General features: G+C 54.4%; 1 protein-coding gene across 1 annotated transcript in view; it reads right to left on the reverse strand.

The window, feature by feature from the left end:
- Positions 1-3,293, reverse strand: part of DTX1 (deltex E3 ubiquitin ligase 1) — a 105,463-nt gene extending 102,170 nt beyond the window's left edge. Inside the window, exons 1-2 of the mRNA XM_030583118.1 lie at positions 3,230-3,293; positions 455-1,869 (exon numbers count right to left, since the gene is read on the reverse strand). Of these exons, the coding sequence (XP_030438978.1) occupies positions 455-713 (259 nt within the window). The 5' untranslated portion in view covers positions 714-1,869; positions 3,230-3,293. The remainder of the gene's footprint in view (positions 1-454; positions 1,870-3,229) is intronic.
- Positions 3,294-14,400: the final 11,107 nt, after the last annotated feature.

Here is a 14,400-nt window from a genome sequence, read left to right on the forward strand (position 1 = left end):
CTATATTTGGCTGTGACACTCCGAGTTCCTTTCGCAGCCCCCGAGGAAGAGCTCTGTGACATGGGTCCAGTAAAAGATGTGCTCGCCTCCACCTGGCCTTGATAAACATTAGTTGTGGTTAATCCACATCTCTCTCTACATGCACAAGTGTGTATATTCCTTTTGGGATGCTTCACTGTCTCCAGAGCCATGGCTAAGGCTAGCACCAGGTGCACTCTGCTCTCCTGGCTGGATGGCAGCAGTGCCAGGAGGGATCAGATCAGCCCCATGCCCGTCTTTACCAGGCAAAGAGGCGTGCAACTCCTTCACCCAACCCAAGCAGAGATTGAGGGTCCTGATCAGCCCTGAAGCCCAACCCCACTGGCAGCTCCCCACATCACCGCAAGATCTTAGCACACCCCTGGCCAGCTCTCGCCCTGGCCACGCCCCACAGACACGCAGAGCCTCTCCCTACCTGTGTCCTGGCGGAACTGGTGCATGGACTGCAGGTCAATGATATAAGGAGCCAGCTGGGGATCCACCTGCCCCAAGACCACACTGCCCCGGGCGTCCTCCTTCAGCACATTCTCAATGTGGTGGCAGACGGCCGCTGTGTAGGGCCGCCAGCGTCCGTGCTCATTCAGCCACTCCCACACCACCACGCGGGCCAGATTCTGCGGTGGGAAGCCCAGCCCGTTCACTGAGATCAACACCCCTGAGCTCGGCCGCAACATGGTGCCAGGTCAGGAGGCAGCAGCCTGAGCAGGGCAGGCAGCAGAGGGGTTGGAGACCGGGAAGTCAACAGGAGGGCATCCTCCCAGGCCACTTGCCCTCTGAGGGTGGTTCTCTGGGCCTGACTGGCTCGACCTCTGGCTTCAGAGTCCTTCAGAAAGCAGCATGGATGAGGAGCGAGCAGTATCCCTGCAATGTGCTGGCCCCCAGAGGAATGATCCCAGTTGCACAGAGGCTGTCTATTCTCTTAACTACGCATGCCAGGCTGGAGTGAACATCTTGGCCACACCCAACCCCTGGTGCTCCAAAGTCCTGATGCGGCTGGTGGGAGCCGGAGGAAAATGATCCAGCCCCTGCTGCCCCTCTGTTCACACCCAAATAGGAGACCCCGGGGAAAATGCAGGGTCCCACCCTTGATTTTGTCCTGTGCTCCCCTCCTTCCTGCTTGACTCTGGTTACACTCGGCCCCTGGTGCTCTCAGGTGTGTGCCTCCATAGCCCAGCTGCCCTGCTGAAGGCTCTCGACCTCAACAGCATGAGTCATGAGGCCTCCGCAGAGCCCAGAACAGCCAGCCCAAGCCCAGCGTCTCGTCTCGGTCTCGGGAATCTCCTGTCTCCAGTCCCTCGGGGAGGCTGTGCAGGGCCACACAATCCATGCCGGGGTGATCTGTCTCCAGCTGCTTCCCCACTTCCCTACCCCCAATTCCAACAGACTGCCTCCCTCAGCCCCAAAAGGCCTCAGGCTCCCTGCCCCGCCAGGCCCTTCCTCTCCTCCCAGCTGGGCTGGTTGGACGGGATCACAGCTCTCTCCCCATGGGTCACAGCTGGGGCTCGCTGCAGGTGACTCCTCTGAAACCTGTCCCTGGGGAGGGCATCCCCCGCCAGCCGGAATCGCACATTCTGTGCCTTGTGGGGATGGCTCTGGTGTCTTTATCGGGGCTGAGGGGAGCCTGGTAGGGAGGACGGGGTAGGGTGGGGCTGCGTCCCGAGGCTCACAAGGAGCTGCTGCTGCAGAAGGGGAAACCCCCTCCCCTCCTTCTTGCTTCCTGCTGCTCAGTCTCTGTCATGGACGGCTCCACAGCACCTTGCCAGGTCTCATCTCTGTAGCAAGGGGAGAAATTGTCCCGTCTGCTGCCGGAGGACGGGTGGGGGATGCAGCCTGAAAGGGGAGAGCATCGATCAGTGCTGGGGCTCTCTGTTTGGGAGAGCAGACTCCCGTCCCCTGCCCCCCTCTGTAGATCCACCTCCCAGCCCAGGGACTGACCCCATGCTCATTCTCCCTGGGCTGTCTCCTTCCTCACCCGCCTCATCCATCCGGCTAGCATATCTGCCAGGCTGGCCCCCTGTGAGGACCAGAGCCTCATCTATGTCCATTTCACTCATAGGGGGAGAAATCCCATCGTCCAGAGACCCATCGGGGCCATCCAGCCCGTCCCTCCGATGCAGGATCGTCCCTGATGCCTTATGTCCCTTTAAGGTGGAGGTGGGGGTGCAGGGATTGGTGTGATAAAGAAGAGGGAAGCTGTTATAGGCTTAAAGAGCACTGCAGGCCCCTCACCCCTTCCTTGCCCGCTGGCAGGCACTGCAGTCCCTGGGGCTAACGTGCCAAGCCACGGCATGGACTCTGCCGGAGCGTGACTGAATGGGGTCTCCCCTCCTCCCGCCATGCAAACAAACACCACAGCCCCTCAGACAGCAAGTGCCTGGCACATCTCCTCAGGTCAAACCTGCCTCCGCCCAACTCTCATTTACCATCTTCACTGCAGGCGCAGCTCCCCAGCAGGGATTCAGCCACTCGCCCCAGCTCCTACACCCTCCCTGCCTTTGTTTGGGTCTGCATTCCCTGCTCGTCTCCCCACCACAAACGAGGTCACCGTCAAAGCCTGCAGCACCCCCACCCAAGGATGCCAGCAACAGTGATTTGGGGCACCACGAGCACTTGCCACTTGCATGTCCCTCCCCACCCCATACGTGTGTGAGGGAAGCAGCAGCCGATTCGGGTCCCCGGGGTATTGTGACACCCGAAGGGATCCCCACCCCAAGGATCGAAGCGGCAGGTCCCCAACACTCATTGTCCCACCCCAAGCAACAGAAGGAGCAGAGGGCTTACAGCAGAGCCACCAAGTGAGCTGGGCAGCGCATGGCAGCGTCTCGCCCGGCCCTGTCCAGCCAAGCAGCACACTGGTGCCAGGGCTGAGGTGCCCTTTACCCGGGGGCAGGGGGCAGGTGGTTCCATTTTCTCCTCCTTTATAGCAAGGCTCTGGGCACAACTATCAGGGGAGTCAAGAAGGTCCCTTAAACCTGCCCCCCCCCAACAGCCCCCATGAGGCCCCATGGGACGTTTTCCCTGCAGCCTGGGCCCATCTGCCAGCCAGCTCCCGTCGCCCCCTCCCCAACTCCCTGCTGCAAACCCAGCCCGCTGCCATGGCTGCTGGCTCTCCTGGCACCCCGCGGCGGCTCGCTCGCCCCTGCTCGCCCCCCTCTCGGGGATCCATGTTTACCCGCCGCCCCAGACCCACCTGGTGGCCGCGCTCCGGCTCGGGCTCGGGCTCAGCTCTGCCGCTGCGGCCGCCGCCGCTCCGGGGCCGGGGCTGGAGGAGGAGGGGACTGGCTGGCTGCGGCAGCGAGCGCAAACCCGGGGGCGCCCCGGCTCCCAGCCCTCGCCAAAACAACAAGCTGAGCCGCGGGAGGAGGCTGCGCACAGCGGATCCGGAGCATCCCTGCCGGGAGCCCCGCCTGGCCGCCGCGTCGGGGCGAGGCTGGGGGGCTAGAGGCGGCCGCCCGCCGGCCAGGGCTGCCTCCCTCGGGGGCCGGGGAGAAGGAGGGTCCCTCGGCTCGGCCCTGCGCCCGGGGGTGAGCGCGCACACCGTGCCCGGATTTGGGGAGGCGGGGTGACTTTAAACCAGCGTTGCCCCTCTGAGGTTTTGGGCTGGCCCAGGGGATCCCCGCTTCATCTCAGCACAGCAGGTACCGTTGCCCCCATTTTACAGCTGAGGAAATTGAGACATGGAGCAGGAGGGAGGACTCGCCCAAAAGACCCAGTGGCAGAGTTGGGAATAAAACTCCGATGTTATGGCTCCCACTGTCTAATGCTGTTAGTCCATGACCATGCTGCCTCTACTACCCACTGCATCCTATACCATGGTGGCAGTTTGGGTTGGGCAGGGAGCCCCATGCACCAGGTCCCCAGACCCCACCAGTATTCTGGAAAGCAGGCCTAGCCCCACTAATATATGAGCCAGGATGCAAACAGAACTTTGCTAATTAGGGCACCCAGGTTACCTGTCCAGCCACTCCAAATTTGAGTGGCATTACAACCTGGAACATGGGGTTGCAACACCACTCAAATTTGGACTGGCTGCCCCTCCATCACGCCATGCCTATTGGGGGGCTTTATGTCCCCTGAGACTCCCAAGTATAGGGAGCGCTGCACCTGGGCCTCAGCTGAAAGTTGCCTCCTCCCCACTGAAATCTGAAATGGTGTCCCTGCCTGTACCCCGACTGCCTATCCCTGCTGCCTGCCTGTAGCCACCGCATGTGCATTGGCTAGAATGACAGACAACTGATCTGCTGTTTCCCCTGGATGCCCCAAGGGTGCTGTATGATTCCTATGGAGATCGATATCTATCTATCTATCTAGGTTTTCATACCATGCTCAGTTCCAAAGTGTACTATCAATGCTGCCAACTCCAATCCATTCCAAATTCATGAGTCAGATGCGAAAAAACAAAAATGAGACTTTAAAAAATAATGATGAATTTGAGGTTCTTTTTCTTTGCCTTTTAGTTTTGGAGCCTTTAGGCTGCACTGGGGTTACATTTCAAGCTTTTCTCTGAGGCCATGAAGGATGGAAAGTTAGTTTTAAAAAAAAGTGAGGGCTGAGATTCTCACTTAATCACCTGACTCCAGGAGCTGGGGCTTTAAGGAAACTGCAGATATCATGGGACATGTGATAATGTCACAAGAGTTGACCTAAATCATAATAATAACATTCCACAGTTTCCAGGATTAGTAGGAGAACGAGATAAAATGAGAACTCTGGAAACAGCAGTAGCAGCCTCCGAGAGAAAGATTAAAGCCCAGCAATGTTACTGTAGCAACTAAAGGCCCAGACAGGCCCTGTCCTGGAGAGCTCACAATGGGAGACAATTAGACAGACAAAGAGAGGGAGGGGAAACAAAGTCACAAAGAATTGTCTTTCTCACTACAGTGGGCCACCTACTGGAAATCAGTTTAATGATGATGATGATGTTTAAGTTGAGCAACCAAAAACAAAGGCCCCCCAGAGTGAGATGCCATATTTGAACGTGTGGATCCATGCGAATGTTTATGAATCTGCAAAACATTTGGTGTCAAACCTGGGTTCACATTTTGTGCCAAGATCAAGATTTGTTCTTATTTCACACCTCCTAAGTGGCACAGCTCCCCTCTAGTACATGCTGTGCACTGACTCGTTCCCACCCTGTGCTGGCACAAGGGTTAGCGGAGGAAAGACTGGGGGTTGGAAAGGGTACACTGTGAAGAGGAAATGCCTAGTGCAAAGCCTGGCCCCCAGTGGGAATGATGGATATTCAGTAGCGCTGAAACACAGCAGCCAGACAGGGCCTGCTGCACAGCAGCACCATGGGATGAGGGATCAGATGGGGTTGGGGGGAGCCAGAAGGAAGTTAGCATCCAGGCAGGGCAGACAGGAGCTTGCTTGGCAAGGCTGTGTCTGAAGGCTGCCCACCCAGTGGGTTCAGGGTTACAGAGCTTTGCAGGTGTTGAGCTTACAGTGCAAATCAACCTTCCCTGTGCAAAGCTCAGTCAACAAGGCAGCAGCCTCAGCTACCCCAGGGAGGCTCCTGCCTTTGCATGGCTTCCCGTCTGTTTTCCCACTGAGCAGAGGCTAAGAGTCCTGTTCTGTTCCCAGGTGTCAATCAGGAGCAGCTCCACTGGGACTGATGGAGACGCACCTGGGTAATAGCAGTGGGAGTGCAAGGGGAATTGGGCCATTCCCCCCCCCCCGCCCCCACCCCCGGTGGCTTTGGAGAAGGATGGCTGAGAAGGATAGTAGATTTCATTTCTGCTCTCAATGGTGAGAATGAGAACTCCTGCTCAACATCCCTTCCACTGCCCACTGCTCCTCCAGCAAAGCCGGGAGACCCCTGCTGACAACCCGGAGCAAAAACCACCAGCAGGAAAAATGGTAACAAACTAACAAACAAAAACCTTTTCTTCTGCACAGCCATACCTAGAAAAGGAAAAGGGCAGAAGCACAGTTACAAAAATCCTTTGCAGGTCACTTTTAATGGTGGGCACTGGCCTATTGAGACCTGTAAGAAAGAAAGAAAGAAAGAACCCTGCACTAAATGACACCTCTCTTGGGTTAGATTGTTAGAGATTCTGAGTTACTCCATCAAGTCCCATTGATGCCACTGGAGCTGTGCTTAGTGAATTGGGCCCATATTGTCTTGTGGTGCCTTCTTTTGCCCCTTCTTCCCCCCTCCCCCAACCCTCCCCACATCCTCATCTTCCCATGCTCCTTGTCCTCAGTGTCCGTAGCATCCCCGCCTTTCACCTACTGCCTTTGTGAACAGAAAGAAAGGCCCTGTGTCCTGTACGATAGAGATTTCAAGACACTAGGGGTGTAATGGGGTTTTGGTTTGCAGCGCCCCTTGGTGGCTGATCTCAATCTGTGTCTAATCTAGGTCCTTTTAACAAACTCCTGGCAGTGTGGGCCCTTCTATCCGCTCTCGGATTGTGATCTGGCGCATGGGGTCACAACCTCACTGAGGTATGGTCCGGCTCCCTCTCCATCAATGTCGCTCACTCAAATTTGGTCTGGCCGCTCCTCTGTCATGACAGCGGGTGGGCCGGGCCAAATCTGAGTGGCACTATAACCCCGGACACCAGGTCACAACACCTGGAGCAGGGAGCTGGCAGCAGTCACCACTGCAGGGTGAGTGCAGGGAGAGCTCATTCTCCACCCCCCTTCCCATGGCCTCCTCTTCACACTGGGCTGGGCTATGGGCTGTGGGCGGGGTGGAAGGTGATGTTGCGAGTGGGCAGTGCCACCTCGGCTGGGCGAGGAGGAGGAGGCAGTGAAGGGGGAGAAAGCCACTGACCTATTATTTTGCCCCCCCCCCCCGCCACCTATTTATCCCTTGGGTGAGCCTCCAAAAAAGACAAAATGCAGCAGGCAAATCACCTCAGTAAAAACTCTGGGAACCACTGGTCTGGTGCACAGCTTGGGGGATGGTGGGAGGAAGTGGGACACGGTCCTGGGAGGAACAGCGAACGGATTTGTGGTTTCTGAGCACTCGATGGAAGAGCTGTGCCAGGGATCTGCCAATACAGGGTGCTGAAAACTGCTCTATCACCCCCATACTGTGGAGTCAGGCACAGGTCCAGCTGTGCCCAGGCCCTGCAGGTTGGTTTGCACCCCTTGGAGTTCACTCAGTTTCCAAATCCTCTTCCCCCAGCTCCACTTACTTTCATGGGCCCCCTCTCCCCATGTCCTTTGGATGGGGAAAGAGGCTGCTAACTTGCAAACCAGCCTCCAGGCCACCAGGCGCAGCCCATCCCCCAGACAGCCAGTCTCTGGGCTGAGAGGAGTGGTATAAGCCCCGTCCCTGTAAAGCCCATTCAGTAGTGAATGTCTGGGTACAGGGGTTACATGGGGTACATTATGTCACCCCCCACCATGGGACTGGTCCTGCTGCCCTGCCCCCACAGGCAGAACTCCCAGCGCTCTGTCCAACTCCATCCCTGTGGGGGGCACACTCCCCTCTGATTGGCTGCCTTCCCCTTTTCCCCACCTCCTGGGAAAGGGTGACCAATCAGGGCTGCCACGGGAGGCAGGCTACACTTTCTCTCTTCCCCTCAGGAGCCTAGAGGAGATTTTGGGTAGGATGGGGAAAAGGGGAGCAGCCCATACCATTCTCCTGGGGAGGGGGGGAAGCAGAGGAGAAAGAACCATCAGCTCCCTTTCCTATGAGCAATGGGTCAGTCTGCTCTGCTCCGCTCCATGCTTCTCCCCCCCTCCCTCCAACCCAACACCAGAACTGGGAGAGGGGGCTGGAGAACCTCTGAAGCTGCAGGAGGAGTGGGGTAGGGGGGAAAAAAGCTGTGGGGCCTGGGCAAAGGGCAGCTATGCCAGGCAGGACTGTCCAAGACCAGCTGTCCCTTTACGGGGCTCAGACTCAGCGGCTCCCTTCCCAGCTGCCGCTGTGATCAGTTGGCTTGGATGGGTGGGTGGGTGCACAAAGGGCTGGGCAAGAGCAGCTGACATGGGGGGTCCCTACCCCCAAAGGCTCCTATGGTAGGCCTGGGAGACAGCCAGCCCACAGGTGCTTGGCCTCAGCGGGATGCTGGAACTGAGGATCCTGACTACAGGAGGAGATGCAGGAGGGAGACCCAGGGGGAAAGGGACCCAAGAGAGAAGGGCTCTATGGTTCCCTCTGGCAGGCGAAGGGAACCATAGGGAAGCTGCAGGAATGGAGCTTGCTCTGTGGTGAGCCCTGTGGGTTGGTGTTCCTGGGCAGAAGCCAAAGGGACTAAACGCTCAAGTCTACGATGAGCAGGTGGCTTAAGCTGCCCGTGGGCTGTGGAGTTCTGCAAGGGAAAGCTAGGGTGCCACTCCCCTGAGCGACGAGAGGAGCAGAAGGGGAGCCACCAGGAGAGGACGTGGTATGGATGAGTAGTGCTGTGCTGGCCACTGGTGATTTGGGACATTAGCACCCCAAAAGGGGCAAGACTGTCAGTCACTGGGTAGGAGAGCTGGGTCTCGAGAAGAGGGGAACCACCACTGACTGGGCTGGAGCAGCCAGCAGTACCAGACCAGGAGAGCTGCTATGCTATCTCCCATCACAAGGAGGTGTCCTGGCAGCGCGGCTCGGGACACAGAATTAATACCTTAGTGCTGGAGTTTGGGGAGGAGCTAGAAGCTCCATGGGGCAGCAGCTGGAGCCCCCGCAGCAGGGCAGGATCATCTGGGAGAGACTGTGATGGCCCATGCCCCACCCCAACTAGGAAGCTAACACCCCCTCTGAGCTGAGCCCTACCAAGGAGACACACCTGCAGAACCTGCTGCAGCTGGAGGAGGTGAGCTCAGAGAGGAGCAGATCAGCAGCAGGGTCAGGCCACAGGCGCTCAAAGCTGCTGCACCTCTGGAGTAGCTGAGGGAAAACAGCTGACAAGCCTCCGCTGCCCACAAACACCTTGGAACGGGGACAAGGGCTTTGAAGCCCCTTGAGTGTGACCCCGTCAAGCAAGGCCCTGCCTGTCACAGTCAGCACCACTAATTGTTGCCCACACCCAGAGGGAGCTCAACAATCAAAGCCCCCCCAAACACCGTATGATCTTCCATGGCTTTGGGGTCTGTTGGGCTGACAATCCTGAAGACATTCCCGATGGGCATGAGGGAAATGGTCTTGCCTTGATATCTCACCATCTTGGACCAGCCCCCAGTGAATGAACTTGTTCCACGCATGGACATGATTCTCTAGACCTGGGCTGGAGAACCTTTTTTCTATCACAGGACATTGACCCACAGAAAAAAACTCAATCGCAGGCCACACACAGGTAAAACGCAACTTAATGTAGAGGGTTTTTTTAGCGAGAGAAATATAAAACATTCAGCTCACCCACCTGGGGGGCATGGAGGCTGAAGGTCCCCCCCCCGAGCAGGGCGAGACAATGCTCATGGCTCCAGCCCCCCCGGGGGGGGGGGCGGCGCACTGAGACTTGCCACGGATGGGATGAAATTAAGCAACAGAGCGGATCCGGCCTGTGGGCGAGGTTCCTCACCCCTCCTCTAGGGGGACAGGAGTCCAGGGGCCTGCAAAGGTTAAAGACAACTTTTGCCTCATGTGTAATGGCATAAACCAGGGGTAATCAATTATTTGTAGTCAGGGTCTAAATTTAATAGTATATCAGGGTTGGAAGGGACCTCAGGAGGAATCTAGTCCAGCCCCCTTCTCAAAGCAGGGCCAATCCCCAGACAGATTTTTATCCCAGTTCCCTAAATGGCCCCCTCAAGGATTGAGCTCACAACCCTGGGTTTAGCAGGCCAATGCTCAAACCACTGAACTATCCCTGTTAGACAGGGGTAGGGTCTGAGGCTAGGTCTACACTTTGGGGGAAAGGGGGTGTCAGCCTAAGATACACAACTTATCAGCATATCTTAGGTCGATTTACTGGCCTGCCGCTCCCCTGTCGACTCTGCTTCCGCCTCTCGCCATGGTGGAGTTCCGGAGTCGACGGCAGAGCGATCGGGGATCAATTTTATCGCGTCTACACTAGGTGCAATAAATCGATCCCCGATAGATCAATCACTACCTGCCGATCTGGCAGGTAGTGTAGACATACCCTGAGGTATTACAGAGAATTATTTCCTGGGTGATGGCTGGTGAGTCTTGCCCACATGCTCAGGGTTTAGCTGATTGCCATATTTGGGGTCGGGAAGGAATTTTCCTCCAGGGCAGACTGGCAGAGGCCCTGGGGGTTTTTCATCTTCCTCTGCAGCGTGGGGTATGGGTCACTTGCTGGAGGATTCTCTGCACCTTGAAGTCTTTAAACCATGATTTGAGGACTTCAGTGGCTCAGACATAGGTCACGGATGATACATACAGGAGTGGGTGGGTGAGATTCTGTGGCCTGTGTTGAGCAGGAGGTCAGACTAGATGATCATAATGGTTTCTTCTAGCCTTAAAGTCTATGAGTCTATGAAGGGGAAGGGGAGAGACTCTCCAGTGTGAGGGAGCCAGTGTGTCAAGCTGGGGCTGAGCTGCAACAGGGCTTTAGGATAATTCTGGCAACTCTTGGTTATCTCACTAGAGGGCAACAGGAGCTCAGGGATGGAGAGTCACAAGGGCATGGGAGAAAGGGCCATAAGTTGTCCCGCAGGAAGGTGGAGCTGAGGTATGTTCCTAGCAGTGGGACAAAAGCTCAGGTTGGGGGAAACTCAATGCCTGGACTTCTAGGCATGTCCCAAGAAGGCCAGAGTCAACCAAGAGTCCCCATTCCCCTCACTGTGAGCACGCCACCTCTCTCTAGAATGGCTGATAGCAAGAGAAGGGCTGGGGACTGAAGCCAAGCTCGATCCCTCACTTCCGCTCAGTCATTCGTGTTCGACCTCTTCAAAGGCTTGGGTCAGGGTGACCAGACAGCAAATGTGAAAAATGGGAATGGGGTAGGGGATAATAGAAGCCTATATAAGAAAAAAAACCAAAAATCAAGACTGTCCCTATAAAATCGGGACCTCTGGTCACCCTAGCTTGGGTGTAATGAGCTGAAGCCTCAGCCCAGTTTCTAGTGGCTGAGTGCCAGCATCCCACCCAGTACTCATCTTGTTAGCTGTTCCCATTGTGAAGCCAGGGCAAGCCTTAGAGACAATCCAGTAAGACTCGAGCCAGACCTCTCCAGGGCAGTGTGGGGTGGGGGAAGCTTGCCCTGTGCTACTTGTTCTATGGATAAACAGCAGCCATCAGCTTACTTAGACTGTGAGCTTCTGGGGCAGGGACAGTCTTTGTTCTGTGTTTGTACAGCTCCTAGCACAGCAGGGCTCCTAGGTGCTGGGGAGTACAAATAACACATCAGAATAAATCACATGCTCCCAGCTGAAGGGGACAAGGCTGCAGCCATGACCTCTCCTCTTATAGGGTGACCAGACAGCAAGTGTGAAAAATCGGGACGGGGGCGGGGGGAATAGGAGCCTATATAAGAAAAAGGCCCAAATATTGGGACTGTCCCTATAAAATCGGGACATCTAGTCACCCTACCTCTTCGCCCAGGTCATTTGAACGTGTTCAGTGGTGAGTTTCATTCTCCTGCCTGCGGTAAGCCGAGTGGGATTTGCACAAAAACTGCCTGGCACAATCCAGACTCATCTTATGGTCCCAGGCTCGGGCAGAGTGAGCCAAGTGCCCCTCTGGTGCTAGGATGGTGGGCACCCACCCTGTCTGATCAAGGCAGGCTACCAACCTGGACATGGAGAGCTCAGCAGGTCCCACTCGCTCAGGCTGGGGAGGGCTGAAAGCAACGGACCCCACTGTGTGAGAGCATGAGGCCCTCGCCCCAACGCATCCTTGCAGGGCAGAGAGTTTGTGTATCACGTGGGGTCTCCAGCTCGCTGGGGCAGCTGAGACTTGGCTGGTACAACCTCCTGTGCTCCCAGCAGTGTTGATATTGGGGCCCTGTGTTTATAGATCTGCCTTTGTGTATGTCTTGATGACGGGAGTGTGCCAGGGCCTTGAGGGCCTGTGGATGCATTTGTATGTCTGTTTGGGTTTAGGACAGGACAGAACAGAACTTGCCACTGGGAGGGGAGGATTCCACCAGGACCCCCAACAAACGTACAGCTGAGCATCAGATCTGTGCTTTGAAATGTCGGCTCCCATGCAGGAAATGGCATCTGGTGTTTCAACATTTTCCTCAGGAAGGGCCCTGTTTTAATTTGCATTCTACCTAAAGTGCAGTTCTCTCTCCGTGGTCAGGGCTACAATGTTGGCACGCAGTTACCCGTTTGGAGGCAGCCAGGACACCTGGGTTAACAGCCCAACCCTGGCATACACAAAACTGCCAGTTCTGGGCATATGACTGGCCACCCTGTGGGCAGGATCCCACCCAGAAGATAGTACCAACAGCAGCACAACACCCCAACTCAGAAAGAAGAGCACCAGCTACTCAAGGTCACCCACCATTACCTCATGCAGCTTGGGCTCTAGAGCATCTCCCATCAAATGCCCCCCAGCCCCAAGCCTGCTTAGCTTCTGAGAGCAGACAAGGCCATAGCCCTGGTGGTATAGCCACAGGCTGGTATCAGAGGATGGTGAGGCTGGCATAAGAACATAAAACATAAGAACATAAGAATGGCCGCACCAGGTCAGACCAAAGGTCCATCTAGCCCAGTATCTGTCTACCAACAGTGGCCAATGCCAGGTGCTCCAGAGAGAGTGAACCTAACAGGCAATGATCAAGTGATCTCTCCTGCCATCCATCTCCATCCTCTGACAAACAGAGGCTCGGGACACCATTCCTTACCCACCCTGGCTAATAGCCATTAATGGACTTAACCACCGTGAATTTATCCAGTTCTCTTTTAAACGCTGCTATAGTCCTAGCCTTCACAACCTCCTCAGGTAAGGAGTTCCACAAGTTGACTGTGCACTGCGTGAAGAAGAACTTCCTTGTATTTGTTTTAAACCTACTGCCTGTTAATTTCATTTGGTGGCCCCTAGTTCTTGCATTATGGGAATAAGTAAATAACTTTTCCTTATCCACTTTTTCAATATCACTCGTGATTTTATATACCTGTAGCATATCCCCCCTTAGTCTCCTCTTTTCCAAGCTGAAGAGTCCTAGCCTCTTTAGTCTTTCCTCATATGGGACCCTCTCCAAACCCCTAATCATTTTAGTTGCCCTTTTCTGAACCTTTTCTAGTGCTAGAATATCTTTTTTGAGGTGAGGAGACCACATCTGTACACAGCATTCAAGATGTGGGTGTACCATGGATTTATATAAGGGTAATAAGATATTCTCAATCTTATTCTCTATCCCCTTTTTAATGATTCCAAACATCCTGTTTGCTTTTTTGACCGCCTCTGCACACTGCGTGGACATTTTCAGAGAACTATCCATGATGACTCCAAGATCTTTTTCCTGACTCATTGTAGCTAAATTAGCCCCCATCATATTGAATGTATAGTTGGGGTTATTTTTTCCAATGTGCATTACTTTACATTTATCCAAATTAAATTTCATTTGCCATTTTGTTGCCCAATCACTTAGTTTTGTGAGATCTTTTTGAAGTTCTTCACAATCTGCTTTGGTCTTAACTATCTTGAGTAGTTAATATCATCTGCAAACTTTGCCACCTCACTGTTTACCCCTTTCTGCAGATCATTTACGAATACGTTGAATAGGATTGGTCTGAGGACTGACCCTTGGGGAACACCACTAGTTACCCCTCTCCATTCGGAGAATTTACCATTAATTCTTACCCTTTGTTCCCTGTCTTTTAACCAGTTCTCAGTCCATGAAAGGACCTTCCCTATTATCCCATGACAGCTTAATTTACGTAAGAGCCTTTGGTGAGGGACCTTGTCAAAGGCTTTCTGGAAATCTAAGTCCACTACGTCCACTGGATCCCCCTTGTCCACATGTTTGTTGACCCCTTCAAAGAACTCTAATAGATTAGTAAGGCATGATTTCCCTTTACAGAAACCATGTTGACTATTGCTCAACAGTTTATGTTTTTCTATGTGTCTGACAATTTTATTCTTAACTATTGTTTCGACTAATTTGCCCGGTACCGATGTTAGACTCACCGGTCTGTAATTGCCGGGATCACCTCTAGAGCCCTTTTCAAATATTGGTGTTACATTAGCTAAACTTCCAGTCACTGGGTACCGAAGCCGATTTAAAGGACAGGTTATAAACCTTAGTTAATAGTTCCGCAACTTCACATTTGAGTTCTTTCAGAACTCTTGGGTGAATGCCATCTGGTCCCAGTGACTTGTTAATGTTGAGTTTATCAATTAAGTCCAAAACCTCCTCTAGTGACACTTCAATCTGTGACAGTTCTTCAGATTTGTCACCTACAAAAACCAGCTCAGGTTTGGGAATCTCCCTAACATCCTCAGCCGTGAAGACTGAAGCAAAGAATCCATTTAGTTTCGCAATGACTTTATCGTCTTTAAGTGCTCCT

The sequence above is a fragment of the Gopherus evgoodei genome, chromosome 13 (assembly GCF_007399415.2).
Source record: "Gopherus evgoodei ecotype Sinaloan lineage chromosome 13, rGopEvg1_v1.p, whole genome shotgun sequence".
Taxonomy (NCBI): Eukaryota; Metazoa; Chordata; order Testudines; family Testudinidae; genus Gopherus; species Gopherus evgoodei.